General features: G+C 37.7%; 1 protein-coding gene across 22 annotated transcripts in view; it reads right to left on the bottom strand.

Annotated features, from left to right (window-relative positions):
- Positions 1–21585, bottom strand: part of PARD3 (par-3 family cell polarity regulator) — a 673340-nt gene that overhangs the window by 282487 nt on the left and 369268 nt on the right. For 16 of the 22 annotated variants that reach the window (XM_027121741.1, XM_027121736.1, XM_027121737.1 and 13 more), the window contains 3 exons: positions 20601–20639; positions 8757–8945; positions 7287–7457 (listed from right to left, as the gene is read on the bottom strand). In XM_027121741.1, the coding sequence (XP_026977542.1) occupies positions 7287–7457; positions 8757–8945; positions 20601–20639 (399 nt within the window). The remainder of the gene's footprint in view (positions 1–7286; positions 7458–8756; positions 8946–20600; positions 20640–21585) is intronic. The other 6 variants (XM_027121740.1, XM_027121747.1, XM_027121749.1 and 3 more) reach the window with 1 other exon arrangement.

Here is a 21585-nt window from a genome sequence, read left to right as displayed (position 1 = left end):
AAAACAATAAGATGCCTGTTCATTAGGAACCTTGTACTTGAACACTTTCATGGGAAAGCTTCTGTACCTCCCCACCTCCCTAACCATGTCTAATTTGCATCTCAAAAGACAGATTTAAATGAAGACATCAATGGCCAAATACATAAATATTTAACAGAAGACACAATGCCTTTTAATTTCTTAAAAAAAAAACTGATTGGAGTACAGAGTTTTGTTTTAAATCTTTTGATGATTTTTTTTGTTACAAGCAATTGAGTTTAAGAAAGAGGAATGCATCGCATCATCAGAGTGGGAGCTTAGCCACTCCAAGGAGGGCAGTCCTGGAAGACTGGCCTGGCCTTCCTGCAGTATGGGCTGCTCCCAGGCCCTTCTGATCATCTCCACATATAAAAACCTTATCAAATTAAGCTTAATTCAAAGAAGACACCAAAATAAAAGCACTGCAATTTTCACTTTGTCGTTTTAACTGCAAAAAATGTTCTTCCATCCAACAGAACTCAGTCCCGAGTAGGGACAATTGTGTGGGACGCCCTCAACTCCATCCCTAAGAAAATAGGAAAGCCTTTACATCCATTAAAGAAAACTAGGTTGCAGCAAGATAACTCATACTGGGGATCAGCATAAAGTGATCCAGTCTCTTCCCAGAGTAACGTGGAGAGATATGTCACAGGCCAAAGAATATCCTATATTCTGTGACCAGGCCATCGATTTCACTTTGTGGTCACTATCCTCACAAAATAATAAGTTAGGTGAATCATAAAGATTCATGCTGATCAATATTTATCAGAACTTCATTTACAAAGACACAAAAATTGGGAATTACCCCATATCTATAAACAATGTAATGTAGTACGCTCTTAAAAAGATATTCAAATGATCATATATTGCTTTTATAATCAGAAAATAGTAAGTGCTATTCAATAACAAAGAACTGGATATTATCCAGTGAATATGCTTCATATTATACATTTGGCCTACTCTTCCTAGGAAAAGGTAAAATATTGGTTTCTTTTAAAAAACGAATACAATATCTGTGGGGCTTAATAAAATCTCAAGTTGTTATAAGTGTGCAATAGTGGGTCAAATCATGTCTTTCACATAAAGAAAACGTATCCCACCATCTCAACTAGAAACGGTGAAAAGCTCGCATAGATATGGCCCTAGTCCCCTCCAGCAAACCTAAACCTGGGTCCCAGTTAGTAAGTGGCACGATCTTATTATCCGATATTTCAGTCTTTATAAGCTTATTCTTTTCTATCCCCAATTCCTGGCACAGAGCAGGCACTGGGTGAATAATTGGATGAATAAATCCATTTCTGAGTGAATGACTCAGAGTTTCCTTAAATCGGTTTAGAGATCTCAGACGTATAGGCCATGTGGAAGCGGGCCTTTAAAGCTAAGGGCACAGCACGAGGCTAAAAGTAAAAGAAAGTTGATCGAGATTACAATCACACATTGCAGAAAGGACTAACATCCGAAGGACAAGTTAACACAGGACAATGAATAGTAAGACAGGGTCTAGCTTTCTTTGGAGAAGAGTGGTTGGAGTTTCAGGGTTCAGTTCCAGGTTCTGCTTTCGTGCAGAACCACAGCTAACGTCCTCCACGTTCCCATGTGGCTGATAGCACTGACCAGAGGATGAAGTAAGCCTGGATGTGACAGACCCAGAACGCGATGGCCTGCCTGACGCTGGGACTCATGGGTTTACTGTCCACCTCTTCCCAACACAGCCAGAGTATCAACTGCTTGAACCCCACACTCACAGGCAATCAGACCCTCTCATGTGCATAAGAGGGATGGACGCCTTGCTTCTAAATTACTCTGCCACTACCTTGGCCTTGCAGCCATTAAGCACCTCATTTGGCTTCTCTGTATTTATTTCTTCATATATAAAATAAAGAGAATCATAAACGATACCTTAGGTCCCTTCCTATTCTAATGTAGCTTTCTAAGAGAATTAAACGTAGAGAGAGAATTCACTTTAAAGTAGTCCTTGGTCAGTTCAGTGAGTTTTGCCAAATTGATAAACCCATGTAATGTACACCCCTCTCTGGATAAAGGGCATTGCCATCACCTCATTAAATTCCTTCCTATTATTTCCCACTCAATCCCAACCCGCCCAAAAGCAACCAATGATATTTTCATCCTAGAATAGTTTTTCCAGTTCTAGATTTTCATATAAATTAAATAATATTAATAATAATATAACATTAATAATAAATAATATAAAAATTAATAATCCCAATTGGTAATCAGTTTGTCCATTGCTATAAAAATTCCTGCTGGGATGATTAATGAGAGTTTATTAAAATAGGCCAATTTGAGAGAACTGATACTTCAGTGATACTGAGTCTGCTAATCATATATCACTCCACTAATTTAGGTCTATTTTATTTTTCAGTGACGTTTTATAGAATTACGAGTACAGAGATTACCTGTGTTGTTAAATTTATCCCTAAGTATTTTATGATTTTTGATATTTTGGTACATGATATTGATTTTTATTTTACTGTCAAATTGTCTATTCCTAGTACATACAAATAAAATGGATTTTGTACATTGGCCTACTGTCCTATGATCTTGCTAAATTCACTTACTTGTTCTAAAGTAATTGCCTTGTAGATTCCTTAGGATTTTTTACGTAGAAATCATGTTATCTGGAAATAAAAAGTTTTATTTCTTCTTCTTAAAAAAAAAAGTAGTCCTTGGTGACTAAATTCCTCAGCATGGGGGCTAAGAGAAAACTTACCTGGTCTTACTCTCTATTGGTACCAAGGCAGGCTTTATATGAAATCATGTCTAACAAAGATATAATGAAGTGGCTGCAAACTAGGTTAAATTGCAGTAATTCCTACAAATACTAATTTCCTTGGAACATTTAGAATTATCATAATTCTCCTACACAAGTGACTTTCAATACCCATTTCCCAAAGTTCTCCTTCAAAGTCCTCAACAAATTCGTCCTTTGCAATGATACCAATGTTTCTGCCTCTTGCTTTATGTATTCTTTCCAATGGAAGAGATGCCAAAAAAGTTCATCCATCCCTCAGGAGCACAAAACAAAGGAAAGCCATTTCTTTTCTCTCTCTTTTTTAAAGAAATAATTACTGCTTATGGAATGTTTTAAAATAAGTAAGAGCATTAGAGCTAAGGAAAGTGAAGGAAATCCAGAATCACTGCTAAAATATTAATTCTGTTACCTTGCCTTGTTAGAACTTCAGTGTCTAACAGTAACTAAGTTAATTTTTTTCTTCTAAAAAGGCTCGACTCTCTGGGATTATTTCCCTCATCATTCAGTCCATGTTTAGGTGTCAGCCTTGGGTTGGACCCCAGTGATGGAGAGATGAACAAGGTCCCAGCCATCTCAGAATTTGCAGTTCCTACCAAAGAAAACCAGAGAGGAACCATGATGGTGTGACAGCTGCTGCCTGAAGGTGAGTACCCAGGGCTACGGAAAGGCTTTGGAGAGAGGATACTGAAATCTAAAGGCTGACTTTGCTAGAACAAGGAGCAGAACTGACTCACGTGGAAAATCCAGAGGTGAAAGGCAGCATCAGACATCTGAGAAATTTCAGGTCGTGTAAGGGACAGGTTGGTGGACACAGGGGCTGGTTTGTGCACGTCCTAGTGGCCACGTGATGGAGACTGGCACCCATCCTGGAAAGGAAGGAAAGCTCCCGAAGAGATTTCGGCCGGAAGTGACACGATCAGTTTGTTTTGTGGGAAGATGTGCCTTACTGCCGTGTAGACAAAATGGGTTGAGAGAGAAGTCCTTCAGGGAGCTGCAGCAGAGAGCCCGGTGAGAGGATGGGGTAAGGGCAGGGGGATGGAGAGGAGTGAGGGAGGAGAGAGATTCCAGAGGAAGAGGCAACAGAGACAGGAAAGGCATTTGAGAGGTCAGCGCCACCCCAGATTTCCAGCTTCTACAAGTAAAGAAACAGTGGAGCTATCTCGGGGGGAAGGAGGACAAGGTAGATGAAGAACTGAGGGAGGAATGGGTTTTGGTGGAAAAAGCATAGGTGCCTGAGAGACATACCAGTGGACATCTCCATGGGTGGCTGGACAGAGGGATCTGGAACTAGAGTAGAGTCCTGAGCTGAAAACAGGACCATGGGATTCATCATAAGGAAAGTGGTACCTGAAGACCAAGGAATTAAGGTCTCCCAGGGAGCATGTGAGGAAGAAGACACAGCCCAGAGAACGCCTTGAGGAATACTAACCGAAAAGGGAACAGGCAGAAGGGAGCAAGCTTAAAGGAGACAGAGGGCCAGAGAGAAGCAGGAGAAAAACGGAGAGAGCTGGCAGGAAAGGATTCAAGAACGAGGCAGTGTTCACAGACTCCTGAGAAGTCAAGTGGAAGGGACTGAGAAGCATCTTCTAGAACATGTCTCAAATGTGCTGTATGGGGACAAAGACCAGGGAAGTGCAAGGGAAGATGGTATTTCGTGCCGAGAGCTGCCAATTTCGAAGAAAACCTACTAAGATAACAGACAGCACTTCCCACATATAGAAGAGGGCAAGGGAAGAGGTGACAAAGCACAAAAGATGTTCTTCTGCGAATTTTCATCTTCTCTAGCTTGAAAATAAGTATGCAAACCCTTGATTTAAAGATGAGTTAGTAAAATATAATTCTGTGATATTGTCAAAGGCCGGACCACACGGCTGACAGATGGACCCAGGAGGAGAGAACTCATTATTCTGGCCTGAGGTTCATCCGTCACAAGACACCCTATGCTTATATCAATATTTACGGTAATATAACTTACACGTACCCTTCCAGTAATTCAGGGAGATGTTTCTGCAAAGGTAATATATAAGTACAACGGCAGCAAAGTCATGTCTTAAGACTTATGGGAAGCTGAAATGAGCTCTTCTGTCTTCACAGAATCCTTCAGTTAAACCCTGTCAGTACAAAAGGCTTTTCGCTGGTATTACAAAGAGAGCACAGCACTCGTGATAAGATTTTTTTTTGACATAATTGCTTTATAAGCTTACTCTATCCTAAGAAATAGTAATAACCAGCAATGTATGAAAATGATACCGTAAAGAATATTGAATATTAAAGTCTATTACTGCCTACTGCCTCTGTTCCCTTACTTAAATCATTTTCATTCACATAAATTCATACGCAGAAGTGAATGAGACAGAGATATTGCAGTGGGATTCCAATTCCGTGTGTTTTATAGGGCAACAGGGGATCAAATCAGTGCTTTTATCAAAACGTTTTCAGGTTGGTATAGGTTTGTTTGGGGAACCACCTGAGCCAGACAAAAACACGTCTGGATTCAGGATGCTGCCCTTCAGTCCGTTTCTTACATTTTAAGTCCCCCTACAACATTTCAATGTTTCTCTCTAAAGGAAAACTTTGAGAAATTTTAGTTTGTTTTTAAAGAGACTAAGAATATGATCTATGGTCCAGGAGAACGTCCAGAGAGGGAACTCCATCTGTCTGTATTCACCACCTTATCCCCAGGATCTAACTTATTTTCTGAATGTAGTAGATGCTCAATGAACATCTGTCACACGAATATAGTCTTAGGGTATATGAAATTATTCCATTTTTGAAAAAGACCTAATAAAGAACACTGTGTCTTGGGAACTTACTGTGGAGAATTTTTCACATAGCTCTTTGGAGGACTTACATTAAAAACATCAGTTGGGCTTCCCTGGTGGCGCAGTGGTTGAGAATCCGCCTGCCAATGCAGGGGACACGGGTTCGAGCCCTGGTATGGGAAGATCCCACATGCCGCGGAGCAACGAAGCCCGTGTGCCACAACTACTGAGCCTGTGCGTCTGGAGCCTGTGCTCCGCAACGGGAGAGGCTGCGACAATGAGAGGCCCGCAAACCGCGATGAAGAGTGGCCCCCGCTCGCCACAACTAGAGAAAGCCCTCGCACAGAAACGAAGACCCAACACAGCCAAATAAATAAATAAATAAAATAAATTTATAAAAAAACAAAAAACATCAGTTAATGATTTGGAAACCAATAAAAATTATCATTCAAGAAAGCCAATCCCGTAGCCTACCCTGAGGGATTAGCATTTATATTTATAATAAGAAAGTAAATGTTTTACTTCCCACAGTTTTCCACTCTGAGGTTTTTAGTTAAGGTGACACTGTTCTCTTGTTGTTGTGGAAACTAATTTGTTAACTAGCATTAAGCCACTCTCCATTTGGAAAAATAAAAACAAGTGTAAAAATAAGTCTACGGTCAGTAAACTTTCAAAATTGGTCACCTCTCCACCGACTACCCACTGAGCGCAAGGGTATGTGGCAAAATCCTATTGTATTAAAGGATCGGATGAGCCGTCATCGGTGGCTTGCTTTATATATTAAACACAGATTTTAAAATTAAGAAAAACACCTAAGCAGTTTGGATATACTTTCCAGTTTGTACCATTTGCTAATCATTTTCTCTTAGTTGATTTAACAATGTGAGGCGTTGAGCATCAATAAAAACAAAAACGACAAACGTTATACTTTCAGCAAGCAGGTCCCACCTGTTTCCTAGAGGTGGCACAGACGTTATAAAAATTCTTTGAAAACACTCTTTTTCAGGTTCTAATATTAATTAACAAATCTGTATATAATTCCCTTTACATTCTCAAATGCCCCGCTATGCAAGTCTACTTGGTATGTTTTTACTATTTGGGAAGACAGATGATCACACCCTTGGGGAGAGGGAACCTTCCCACCCATTGCCTAATTGCAGACGGCAGCACGTGTGCAGAACCCACTGTGGCTTTATGCGGGAGATACCACTGAAAAGGCAGCCCCTCCGGAGGAAAATACTCACCCTACAGTGAAGGAGAAAGGCGGCCAGGGGGTAGGAAGGGGGGCTTACACTTCTGACAATGTCACAAGAGAAACAGACTCTCCCCTGTGAGGGGCTTTACAAGAGGCACCCGTTTTAGATAAGCAAGGGAACAAGCAATCACTTCAACGTTTCTCCCTCCTGGTTCAACACCGCAGAACAGAAGCGAAAGTGCGGGCTCTGAGCAGGAAGGCGTGGCCCTGTTTCTTGAACCCAGCTAAAGGTGCCTTCGAGATCCCAGTGTTATCTGTTGAAGTGGCAATAGAAATATTACTGCACACTTAGGGATATTTTGATCACAGAATTAAGAAAACAAATCACAATCCACTGACAGTACAATAAACTCTAGCCAGCAAAGATAATTGAGTCTTTCAAGGTAAAGCCCCTGGACCTGCTGTTCTTGGCCCAATGTTAGGGAAGAACTTGGTCCTACGACCATTTCAGATGCCTCTTGTCTTTCTCATTCTTTACCTCGGTGCCTTTGGTTATTCTCCTCGCCACAATAAGCTGGATCATTCCTCGCTTGTTCCCTTCGGTGGACATGGACCTCCGGAGGGTTTCCATGGCATCCTGGTTTGTTTTGCCCAACAGGGATTCTCCATTCACTGCTATCAGTTGATCGTTCACCCGGAGCCGCCCATCCTGGGAAGGAGGCAGGTTAAAAATAAGTGCCATTAAATAGCCTGTGATAAAAGAAGCTGCTTTTCCCTTTCGTTAAATAAATAAATAAAAACAGAGCAAAAAGAAAAGGGCTTTAATACTAATGGATTATGCCCAACTGAACACCAGCAGAATAATGTGTAAGCGGCCCTTGCAGCCTGTGTCTACTTCAATCATTTATACATTTGTAAATCAAGTCATTATCATAATCTGTTTACCAAAATAGCATACTAATTCATAGGACACAAAGTGATTATTTTCCTGCTTCCAGAGACACCCAGAGAGGTTATTTACACCCAGAGAGGTTATTCACAACGTGCAAAAGCTCCAGGCTATTAGACAATTGCAGAGAAGTGCGCCCTTCACAGAGGGCCAGGAAATTTTCTCTAGACTGGGAAACAGGAGAAGTGACCTATGGGAGGGGATGGGAGGGGAGGGGAAGAGAGTAACCTTTCCAGTAGGTTAGCTCTGCGCCAGAACCTGAGCTAAGTCTTTGCAGAGATAACCTCCATTTCACCGTAATGACCATGGGCTGTGAATTCTGTGAGACCCAAAACGGGGAGTCGAAGATATGAATTCCTCTCGGTGAGAGATCACTGAGATTGCACTAGTTGTTTGATCATGGATGGGGTATTAGGAAGAAAACAGAAAACATTTAAGTGTTACAGGGTATCAGAATACGCTACCCCAAAACACGCCACTTTGGCATGGGGATTATTTTAGCAGAAGGCAACTGAGAAATGGCAGACACAGGAAGGCGGACCTGTCCTCCCTGCGTCTGGCTGAATGTGGGCATAAGGTTCTCCTTGTGAAGGTGCCCCCTCTCTTCTCCAAAACCTGGAAGGGGAGAATGACCCTCACCACCAGAGACAGAGGTGCACTGAGATGAGCCTACAAAATAAGCCTTTTCTACCATCGGTTTCCTTCATACATTTACCATCCCACCATTTACCACACCTGGAAGTCCGAACCCTCTTTCTTTGTCTAATCCCTACTCCACAATTTATCAGCATTTGCTAAAATGGTATATAAGCTTCCAAGTCTAACTGCTTCTTTAGGTTTTCACTTTTCCTGTGGAGCCCCCATCCATCAGATTTGTAAACATTTTCTCCTGTTAACCTGTCTTTTATCAGTTTAATTCACAGGTCACAGGAACAGGATCTAAGAGGGTAGAGGAAAGAATTCGCCCTTACTGCTTCCATGTTTCCATAATAAGAATAGGGCTGTAATTAAACATTTTTGTGAATGAGCATAAGCTTGATAATGTTGACATCTGCTTACTTTAGATGCTGCTCCTCCATTAATAATGGACTTGACGAAGATTCCTAAATCGGCGTGGTTCTCCTTTGACCGGTTACCTTTGACACTGACGCCAAGACCAGCAGATCCTGAATCATTCAGCGGAACTTCAAACGTCAGAAATTCCCTGGTGCCATCAGGTGTGAGAACAGTATCCTCATCTTCTGCTTTCTAACAGGAAACAAAATTGCGCATCATATTCCAATGTTTCTTTCTGTTATTTTTAAGGACTGCTAATGAGCAGTTCTTTAATCATAACAGGCACAGTATCTCCACCAAAGTTCCACAACAAGATCCGTGATAACAGCGCATCTGCATCCCCTCCAGATGATTCCTGGAACCAGCTGCTAATATTTTTATGCGGTACTTGTTTCAATATTGAAACAAACCTAAACCAGATTCTGAGAAATATAGGGAAAAAAATGTAGCAGAAGGACTAAAGTCATGCAGAATCAGAGTTTTGGTTTTTTGTTTTTTGTGGGTTTTTTAAAAATCTCTTTATATATTCTAAACCACAGGAGAAAAACAGTAACAGCAGGAAATAAAAATAAATAAATATAACTCATTTGTCCCTTTGTTTTTCACTAGAATTTTCAATGTTATTAATAGTTTCATGTTCACTAACGGTGCATCACTTTATTCACAAACAGTAACAAATCCTGGTGATACAAAGTCAGCAGAAAAAACGGTATTCATTTTCAGAGAGTCACTAGAGAGTTTTAACCTTCGACATCTGTGAGACAAAGTAGAGATAAACAACATTAGAGAAGTTTTTTTCCACAGTACTGTATGATACATCTACAGCTGGGGATATTATTCAAGCAATATTGTTTAATTAAAGAGTTGTACATGCTGGCTTTGACTTCGTAATTGTAGCCATCGAGTGCATAAGGAGACTGTTGCAGAACCCGACACATTTGAGATACACGAACTTTTGCTCAGCTCCCCTAAAACAGCAGGGAGGAAATGAATGCTTCAAGTATAACCTGATGAAAGGCAGTGAGATGACATATAAAAATGTCGGACACCGGAAGAGGAAGCCATCTGCCTTCTGTCATCCTCCTTAGGGACCCCAGCTCTACACTGGCCATCTCCAAATAGATGAGGCCAGAGTTCTTTATCAAATTCAGCATTTCATTTTATGTCGCGTAACAGACGTGTGGCACAAGCTCTTTGAATCACAACTAAATGACTCATCTAGTCCTACAACTTTTCCTCCTTCTCTTTTTGTAATTTTGGAATATTTCTCCAGCATCCACCTATTCATTCAAGCTAGAAATATTAAATTACACTTGAAGAATGGTTCAACATCTAATGGTTCAACATCTAATGGTACGTAATTCGGCTGGAATATAACGCATCCTTTAAAGATTGCACTTTTAAAGAATGTTCAATTACACACATGAAAGCCTATTGCAGAGCAATGGAAATGTAGGTAGACTTCAGTTTTTTTCTTTGTCTCTCAACACATTTAAAAAATTTTTCTAATAATTATCAAATTAACATAATAATGATAAAATAATTTTAAATATTAATTTTTAATAATAATTTGGAGATTTAACATGCAATCTCAGATATCTCAATTAGATGAAATAATTTTTGGAAGCACAGAGTGTATCAGTAAGAGATTTTTTTAAAAGATTATCATAATACAAAAGATATGTTATTTTGAAATCTCCAAATCCATAATAACATGATTTTTTAAAGTTCCTAATTTACTAATATTCATTGTTAACATTCTTTGTGCCATCTCAAAAGATAGCCTCATAGTTATCAGGACAAGGTGTGTTTTAAAAAAAAATCATTAATATGTTAAAAACAGGAAAACTATATATATAATAAAGAATATTACAGAAAGAACAACTTGAAAAGATACAAAGGGATAGTATGTTAACTATACAAAGTAAATACATTTCAGTATCAAAATAAAGTCTATACCTGCCCATTATAAAAGCCTTTTTACACTTAAAATATTCCTAGAGAATAATTACAGGTCAAATAAAATCAATGGATTTGGGAGAAATAAACATTAGATACTCACATCAAACATTAACATCATATTTACTATGCATCACATTTACTATGACATATTTACTATTGACATCATATTTACTATACTATCTTTATATACTTGTTTTGCTCTTAAAATTTTATTTTCATCCATACGGTTCAAAACAATTCAAGAGTAGTAAATAAAGACCTTGTGTGAACGAATACAGCTACTTCAATATAAAATCTGTTTCTGATGTTTGAAATACAAAATAGTACCAAAACACACTACAGCCCCTCCTACTTTAAATTCAGAAGTAACTGAAAGATAAAATTCACTCTGTGAATCAGAATCAGTATTTATATTCCTGGGAAAGTTGCACTTGAAAAGACACGGAAACCAAAGATAGTCCTTAACTGGGCACATTTAGATCTGATCATTCAGTACGTTTATTTGCCTCAAATCTGGAAGGTTCTCAATTGTCACTTACTGATTTATATCGTTTGGCTTTTTAACGTTTACTGATTTTGACATTTCCATAACGTTTCACAAAGGCTTAAAATTCTCATTTTTCTTCTACTTGAAAAATCAAGATAAGGAGCTGACTGAATATATGAAGAGAAATTTTAACCAAGTTCGAGTCACTTCCTGACGTGCCCTGCTCTGAACCTGTCTTAAAGGAGACTGTATTCTGCATGGGAAAGTTTCATTTCTTATGAAAACTGCAGATGGGAATAATATTCTTTTTCAGCTTTCTTATCAAGTCTTAAGTCATTATTATCATTAAAAACATTTAAGTGAAAGATTGTACTTTTCCTTTGATATTGCATTATCAATCTATTTGGCTCTTGACATAAGACTGAAATTAATTCCAACTTTGAGAACTTAATTCTCTGGCAGCAAAATGTTTAAAAAAATTTGCTCTTTAAAAACCATTTTTAAGGCTACTTTATAGAGAATTTTCCCAAAATCTTACTAGTATGGGGATCTCTTCATTCTGATATAAAGGAGAAGCTAATTTTCTATCACCTTCGATTCTTACTCCATCCAGATTCTGTACTCTCTCAACCGTTTCTTGAGTCAAGTTCTTTCTAAGGAAACATGATGAATATTTTGTTTCCCTTTAACTTGCTCCTCAAGCCATTTGGACATGAATGTCACTCAAGTGCACATTATGTCCCTCATGTACAGACATGTATGTACCCCAAGTGATTTTCTATCAGTGCAACCTGTCATGTTTTCCCTTGGCCATTACTCCATTGGCATTTTTGCCTTCTAATATCCAGAAAAACAGGGCATTTTTGCTAAGCATATTAGAAGCAGGGAACCTACTGCATGGGCAGTATGAAAGCTGTTTACTTTCCCGCTATCCTCAGAACAGCAGAAAAGATACACACATATCTGCAGCGAGACAGAAAAACAGCCACAAATGATCAGCACTAAAGCCCAGTTTTCCCTCCTCTCCAAACAAGCCCCAACTGCTAAGAGGAGACAGCTGGCCCATAGGCCACTCTAAGTCTCGGTTAATCTGCAAAATGGGTAACAAGGAAGTAAGAGTTGATTATATTACACGGCCAAAACATAATCGTTGGGCAGAGATTAGTGCTGGGATGGGGATGACAGGCTAGGAAGGAAAACCTTATGATGGATCATAAAAAAGCAATTATGCCATCATATTCTCACACTTAACACCTGTTTTCATAAAAGTTAAAGAGAAAATACACTTATTCTATATCTAGAGATTAAATAATATACAGGTAGAGCAGACAATTGATAACAACCATTTACGGTTTTAATCAAGAGGAGGATTTTTTTAAATAGAGAAGTTACCGTGTTTATTTTTTTGCACAAAGGACTAACCCTCCAGTTTCTTTAAGCTATATATTTTCATTTATCCCATATGTGAGATGAATGTTTATGCATGATATTTATGTTGATATTTTAATTATTCTTATTAGCAAAGTTAAAATGTCACATCTGGCTTTATTGTGCTCTTTTCTGATTTAAACAATAGACGTAAAATAAATAACAAGAATTTTAAAATGTTTCGCTTGATGCTACAAATTTTGAGGAAAAAAAACCCAGGTTTTGTACAGTTGTTAATCTGTAATGTGAAGCCAGAAAAATCCTTAATCAAAGAAATGTCACACAAACCCAAATTGAGGGACATTCTCAAAGTAATTTGCTCTTCAAAAATGAAAAGAAGGGCTTCCCTGGTGGCGCAGAGGTTGAGAGTCCGTCTGCCGATGCAGGGGACACGGGTTCGTGCCCCGGTCCGGGAAGATCCCACATGCCGCGGAGCGGCTGGGCCCATGAGCCATGGCCACTGAGCCTGCGCGTCCGGAGCCTGTGCTCCGCAATGGGAGAGGCCACAGCAGTGAGGGGCCTGCATACCACACACAAAAAAAAGAAAATGAAAAGCAAAGGTAAACTGAAGAAATGTTCCAGATTAAAGACGACTAACGAGGCATGACAACTAGATGCCAGGTGTGATCCAAAGGATTTGCTTCTTATGTATTCGTTCATTCGTTCACATCTGCACACCATGAAGGACACTAACTGAGACAACGGGTAATACAACACTGTTAAGTCAATGTTAATTTCATGGCTTTGGTAACTAAACATGATTACATAAGAAAATGTCCTTGCTCTTATTAACGATAAAACTACCATATGATCTAGTACACACACTAAAGATTTACAGATAAAGGGGAGTTACATCTACAATTTATCTCAATTCTGAAAAAACTTATATAGTAGGAAGGAAAGGAGGAAAAATTACAGGGAGGGGAAAGGGAGGAATGGAAGAAAATTACATATCAAATGTGGCAAAATATTAACAATTGGGGAATGTGGGAGAAGGGTATACTGGAGTTCCTTAGGCTATTCTTAAAACTTTTCTGACAGCATGATGTTTTAGAATAAAAATTGCATGTAGTAATTAACCCAGAATAGTTTTGCTATATCTAAAACAGCTCTTATTTTAAAAACAGACATTACTACCAACATAATCTTTAAAATAACTTGAGTTCAATAACAAAAAAAATCATAGAATAAATTTTAAAGATATTAATTTTTACCACTATACAACAAAAGGAGGACAATAAAGAATAACTAAGATATGTTCCCCAAAGGAAAATACACCAAACATTAGGAAATCCTTAACTTATTATAGAAGTAGGGAATTTCAAATGAATCCCCTAAAAACTGATAAGAGATTCACTATACAAAATCATTACTATTCTTGTAAGATCATGAAAATATTATTCTATCCCAATCTTGGAATAAGATTGTTGTAAACTAAGTTTGAGTCATTTGGATTGAAAAGTATTTCACTGAATCATGACTTTAAAATAGGTCTGAATATTTAAAGCACTAGAAACAGAACACATTTTATAAAATTCTTTGTGATAATAGCAACATTAGATGCTCAAAAGCAAACTATTAAGGTCAGCATATGATTAGTGTGTGACAGTATAAATCTTAAACAAAAACTCAAATTAGAGAATTTTGTACTCTTTCATCTGTGTTACCTAGGATATTGAAATTAATTTATATTATAGGCCTAAAGAAATGTCTGATGATCAGTTTATCCCAAATAACTTATACAAAGTTTTGGATGAAGATGTAACAACCCGTAATTCAGTTCCCCACTTGGGGCTCCCTATTTGCTTTGTCTGATTTGACTATTTTTCCCAGCTTTGTTGAGGTATATTTGACATATAACACTGTAAATTTAGGGTGCACAGAGTGTTGATTTGGTACATTTATATATTGCAAAATGATTACCATCACAGCTTAGCTAATACACCTCCATCACACCACAAAAGTACCATTTCTTTTCTGTGGCAAGAACATTTAAGATCTACTCTCCTAACAACTTTTGAGTATACGACACACTATTATTAACTATAATCACCATGCTCTACATTAGATCCCCAGAACTTACTCATCTTATAACTAGAAGTTTATACTCTTTGACCAACATCTAATACATTTATTTATTTTATTTTTGGCTGCCTTGGGTCTTCATTGCTGCACGCAGGCTTTCTCTAGTTGTGGTGAGCAGGGGCTACCCTTCGTTGTGGTGCACAGGCTTCTCATTGCAGTGGCTTCTCTTGTTGCGGAGCACAGGCTCTAGGCGCGTGGGCTCAATAGTTGCCGCTCGTGGGCTCCAGAGCACAGGCTCAGTAGTTGTGGCGCACAGGCTTAGTTGCTCCGTGGCATGTGGGATCTTCCCGGACCAGGGCTCGAACCCATGTCCCCTGCATTGGCAGGCGGATTCTTAACCACTGCGCCACCAGGGAAATCTCAACATCTCCTTTTTTCCCTCACTCTCCTGGTCCTCGCTACCACCATTCTTGTCTCTGTTTCTATGAGTTTGGCTTTTTTAGATTCCACATGTAAGTGATATACAATATATATATGTATATATATAACATGTATGTGTGTGTGTACACACACACACACATATATATGTGTAAATGTCTGTGTATACACACACACACACACACACATACATCGTTATCCATTCATCCACTGGTGGACATTTAGGTTGTTTCCACATCTTGGCTATTGTAAAAAGTGCTGCTGCAATGAACACAGGAGTGCAGATATCTCTTCAAGATCCAGATTTCTTTTCCTCTGAATGAATACCCAGAAGTGGCATTGCTAGATCACATGGTAGTTTTATCTTTACTTTTTTGAGATAACTCCACACTGTTTTCCACAGTGGCTGCACCAACTTACATTCCCACGAATAGCGCACAAGGGTTCCCTTTTCTCCACATCCTCACAACTTGTTATCTCCTGTCCTTCTGATGACCATTCTAATAGATGTGAGGTGATATCTCATGGTGGTTTTGATTTACATTTCCCTGTGGATTAGTGATGTTGAGCACCTTTTAATGTACCTGTTGTCCATCAGTCCTCTCTGGAAAAATGTTCAGTTCTTCTGCCCATTTTCTAATCAGATTATCTTTTTGCTATTGAGTTGTGAGTTCTTTATATGTTTTGGATATTAATCCATTATCAGATATATGATTTGTAAATATGTTCTACTATTCCAGAGGTTGTCTTTTCATTTCATTGGTTTCCTTTGCTGTGCAGAAGTCTTTATATTTGATGTAGTCTTAATTTGTTTATTTTTACTTTTGGTGTCAAGTCCAAAAATTCATCACCAAGACCAATGTCAATGTGCTTACCCTATATGTTTTCTTCTAGGAGTTTTATGGTTTGGGGTCTTACATTCAAATCTTTAATCCATTTTGAGTTGGTTTTTGTACACGGTGTACAATAGAAGACCAGCTTCATTCTTTTTCATGTGACAGTCCAGTGTTCCCATCACCATTTATTGAAGAGACTACCCTTTCCCTATTGCATATTCTTGGCTTCTCTGTCATAAATCAATAACCATATATGGGTGGGTTTATTTCTGGGCTCTCTATTCTGTTCTATATGTCTGTTTTTATGCCAGTATCAAACTGTTTTGATTACTATAGCTTTGTAATATAGACAAATCAGGAATTGTGATGCCTCCAAGTTTTGTTCTTTCTTAAGATTGTTTTGGCTATTAGAGATCCAATAGATTCAATATGGTTTCAGTGAATTTTAGGGATTTTTTTTCCTATTTCTGTGAAAAATGCCATCAGCATTTTGACAGGGATTGCACTGAATCTGTAGATGGCTTTGGGTAATATGGACATTTTAACAATATTAATTCTTCCAATCTGTGAGTATGGAATATATTTCCATTTATTTTTGTCTTTTTCAATTTCTTTCATCAGTGTCTTACAGCATTCAGTGTGCAGGTCTTTTATCTCCTTGGTTAAATTTATTCCTAAGTATTTTATTCTTCTTGGTCCTACCGTAAATGGGACTGTTTTCTTAATTCCTTCAACTGTTTTCTTAATTTACAGTGGGGTCAACATGGTAGGCTTTACTTGATATACCACAACCATTAGTTTAATAAGTCTATGACCATGCTTATTGACTAGCTCATTAAATTTCCAAATCAAGATTATAACCTGTCTGAAGTTAGCTTATCAAGATGCTTCCTGATCTTCAGGGAGGGTCCCCAAATCTCCTCAATGTATCCTTGCAGTTTCTACAGGGAGATCTCACTAACTCTCAGAATGAATGCTGAATTCTTGACATTTAAGCATGTTTTATGTCTTATCCGTATGGTCTAGTATCATCTCTGAACACTATTATTTTCTAAAGCCCTACTTCTATCCAGTAGCTCTGAATATGTTTTATGTACAATTATATTCTTACATGGATCTTACCAAAGAGTTCTTGGGGGCCTTCCTAAGCAGGTCTGCATAGCTCTTTGAAGCCCAAAGAAGAAACTGGCACTTTGGTAAGTCCAGGCCTGACAGCCTGTAGGTAAATTCACTACTTCATTGTGATGGTTACTTTTGTGTCCACTTGGAAAGTGTTTTTGGATGAGATTACCATTTACATTTGTGAACTCTGAATAAAACAGATTGCCCTCCACAATGTGACTGGGTCTCATCCAATCAGAAAACAGAACAGAAAGACAGGACTTCCTGAGCAAGGGGGAATCCTCCGGCAGACTGCGTTTGGACTTCATCAGCACCATGGACTCTGCTAGGTCTTTGCCTGCTAGCCCACACTGCAGATTTGGACTTTCCAGCCTTCATAATCACACAAACCAATTCCTTAAAATAAATCTCTGTCTCTATATCTACGCATCCCATTGGTCCTGTTTCTCTGGAGAACCCTGACTAATACACCCATGTATTGTCTTGTCCAACCTGGACATCCACAGGAATAAACTATCAAGTGAATGAACTTTTCAAAGGCAAAGGAGTTTGTTCAGGACATGGAATAAGTGAGCTTGAGCCTCTGCTAAACAATTCAGCTTTCTGTCCAATTTTGAATGGACAGATAACCTAAAACTCAGTAGGGTTTCTAGTTGCCCACTCTCCCTAATTAATACAATATTTAGAAGATGTACAAGAAACCTGCTTCTCAGATATTTAAAAGGTCTACCAACTATTGGTACAGCCCTACTCATCTACCTAAATGACCTTTTTAAAAATTTCTCGGACTTAATCAGTTCTGGGAGTCATTGTGATAATCAACTAACAAACAAACTAACTGAGCTTGAGGACATTCCATTCTCAAAGTGCTTACAATCACAGAAAGTTTAAGTAGTATCAGAGAATTTTGCCACTTGAATAAATTTAATGATTTGCCATCAAAAGACAGAGAGAAGCAGAGATCCTGGAATTCAAGTTTTTAATTATAATTTTAACATGAAGCCTCTAACAGCCCAAAATGGTATCACCTAGCAGGAGCAGAAAGAGAGGCCCAGATGTGAGAGAGAAAAGAAAGAACAAGAAACCGAAAAGAAAACATTTAAACAAAAACAAACAAAAAAAACTGTACTTTCTTTAACTTAGCTTGGAAAACTTTTTTCAGAAAAAAATTCCCGTTTGTAATTGCAAGTCAGACGCACATACACATATATCATCTCTTTTGTTAAGGTGACTGAATTGTCATTTGCTCTGGCATGCTATCAAGAACGCAGAAAGCTTGTGGGTGAGGAGTGAAGTAGAACAAACCTAGACATTCTCAACGGAATACCACATTTAAAGCCAAAGCTGCTGCTTCCCGTTAGCGACTGCAAACTTCAGAGCTAATCCTCAATCTCCTCACAAGGACTGACTAAATGTTTTGAAAGAACACACCTATCTTTACTGCTTATATCATCATTTTCCATCTCAGATCATCTTAGGCATAAACAGATATAGTTTATGTGTGAAGTCATTGGCTTTTCCAAAAAGTTCTATGATATTAAGATTCCAAACACCAAAGAGTGGTTCTTCACCCAAGGATCACGTTGCAAAATGCCTTTAGCATTTATCTTGCAACTCTTCCATGGTGTGGTTATTGCTCTGAAAGGTTTTTAATAGATATAAACAAATCTATCAATCTACTCTCTTAGGACATTTGGCTTTGTCATGCTGGGACGAGCATTTACTTTCCAAAGTTAACAGAGAAACTTTTCACATATTTTCTCAATATTTTTTGGTATGTTTTTAGGTTTAATTTCATAATTAACTGGGATTTATTTTGGTGTATGGTGAGAAAAAGGAATCTAACTTTTTAAAGTGAATGGCCAATTGTTCTAAACACTAAACAAACCACTCTTTACCGCTATTTTGAAATGTCTCCTCTAACAAACATGCACACACACGTAAACACTGGGACTGCTTACATCATCAATGTGTTTCAGTGATCTACTTGTCTGTTCCTATAACAATATCATGCTATTTAAGTATTCTAGCTTTAAAGTACCTTTTGCTATCATTATTGTCTTTTAAAATAAATCATTCTTGTGCCCCACTTGACTCTTCAGAATCAACTTGTCCAATTTCTCCTCACCTCTCAACATACCCGCCATCACACCACACACACACACACACACAAATAAATACTATTGTGATTCTGATTAACTATCACAGACCTATTGATTTAATGGGTAAAAAATGAAGGCTGTGAATTTCCTACAACCTGTACTTATGAATGTGTAATATTCTCAAGGTTGTTTACTGATTTTCCTCTGAGGTCTGATTATTCATCCATTTCTGTAATGATGGAATATTTGAAAATAACATTTTGTTTGTTTATTAGGTTCAGAGTTGTCTGATTATGAATGTGTCAAGAAAAATTAAATTATGTAATGCTATTATTAGTGTTAATTATTTTACTCAATTTCTTCATATTCTTACTGTATCTGTCTATCTAACATGCCAAATTCTGGAAAAATACGTATTAGCATCACCCACCATGGGTATGGTTTTGCTAAATTTTCATCTTACTCACAAAGGTTTGGGAATGACATGTGTTTGTGCTGTGCTGTTTAATACATAAAAGATCCTGACTGTTGGAATTTCTACTGGATGATATCAGGTGTCAATATAAAACACCCTCTCTTTTTTCCCCATGCAATGCACCCACACAAAAAAGAAGATAAGTTCAGAGACTGATATGGCAATCCTTACTTTCATTATGTTAGTACCACCTGTTAGTACTCAACTTGTTCCTTTATTTTCAGCCTGTGTTAGGATTTATCTTTTAAACACCTATTTTTTGCTTTTTAATCTAAGCTGTGAAAGCTTACTTCGGTTGGGAGAATTAGCCCCTTAAAATACACTATAATAACTGATAATAAATAACTTATTAAATATAAGTTATTATGACAATATGTTTAGTCTAATTGCTGATATTTTATTTTTTGTGTTTATGATACATTTTTATTGTACTTTTAGCCCTCCCTATTTTTTCTATGCCTGAATTGTTCTCTTTTTTTATTTTTGTAGCCTCTTACAGCACTTCACAACTCATGAAGTCTCTCTCTCTCTATATATATAGATAGATAGATAGATAGATGTTAAACTACTAAGTTCACCAATTTTACTCCCTCTTAATATGCAGGTCTTTAATGTCTCCTTTTTATCCCTGTCTGATTAAAAATAATCACAAAATATTCTTCATTTGGGGTAGTAGCAATAAGTCACTCACCAATTTTGCTCTCTCTTAATATGCAGGTGAATAGGAAAGTCTTTAATGTCTCTTTTTTATCCCTGTCTGATCAAAAATAATCACAAAATATTCTCCATTTGGGGTAGTAGCGATAAGTCACTTAAGGTAAGACCACTTTGGGATTTAATAAATCTTTGTATATTAGGATCTATTATGAGCCAAGAAAAGAGAGGACACATAACTTCATAATTAATTAGTAAGAAGTTAGTTCAATTTATCTTTCCAACATCTCTGCATCCTGCAAAAGACAAAGCTCTTACCGTTTCTTTTGGAATCTGCATCTGGCTTGGCTCTGCATTCTAGAAGAATTGAAGAAAAACATAAATACAGACTGACCAAAGCCATCTTCAACACACAGGGACACAAAGCTTTACTCTCAAGGAAAAATTGTTTGTTCTTAAAATCTGCGAAATATATAGAGGGTGATTATAGTAATGGCTGATATATCACTCTGTCTTGCAAACTTTCACTGATGTGGTTATATTATCTTATGTGTGTGGGCGGGGTTGTTTAAAATTAAGAATTGTTCTAGATGTAAATTTTTACTTGCTCATTCACAGTATATCATGAATTTGTTATTTGGAGGCAAACAAATCTCACGAAACTGCTTTTCTATTCCTGGCACTGTCTCTAATTTTGTTTTCTAATTTTCCCAACTAAGTCTAAATTATAAGGTATATTGTAATTTGATAGCTAGGCCAGAGAATAAAGGTCTGAACCACGAGCATCATACTTTACAATATTACACAGGTTATAAATGTGATTTTTTTTTCATGTATTATAGAGTTGTTTTAATTAACAGATACAAGGTTGACTTATAAAAAAAAAAAAGGGCACCTATTGATAAAAGTATTTTGTTTTAGACACAGAATTTAAACACAGACACCCCAAACAGAGGAAAAGAGCTCTGTTAATTGGATTGAAAGATCATTTTCAATGCACTCCTTTAAGTTTTCAGAATTTTCTTTCTTTTAAACCTTGAATAGCAGCTGCAACGTGAATAAACTGACGGCCTACTGGCTCACTCCTTAATGAAAAGCTCACAAGCAATAAATTAAATAACCAAGAAAAAAAAAAAAGGAGGCAGCAGAAGGGGAAAACAGAAGCCTGGAAGATCAAAATTGGACCAGAAGAACTTGAATAACCTTAAGCTGGTCTGTGCTGGCACTAACTCGGGAACGGCTGTAAGAGCAGTGTTTAAGCTTTGGCAACCTAATAATGCCAACTATCACCCAGGCTCAGATA

This window comes from Aethalodelphis obliquidens, unplaced genomic scaffold (assembly GCF_003676395.1).
Source record: "Aethalodelphis obliquidens isolate GAN/ISIS:26980383/991018 unplaced genomic scaffold, ASM367639v1 scaffold23, whole genome shotgun sequence".
In the NCBI taxonomy this organism is placed as follows: domain Eukaryota; kingdom Metazoa; phylum Chordata; class Mammalia; order Artiodactyla; family Delphinidae; genus Aethalodelphis; species Aethalodelphis obliquidens.
Note: the sequence above shows the minus strand (reverse complement) of the source record. Positions and strands in the feature narration are given on the sequence as shown.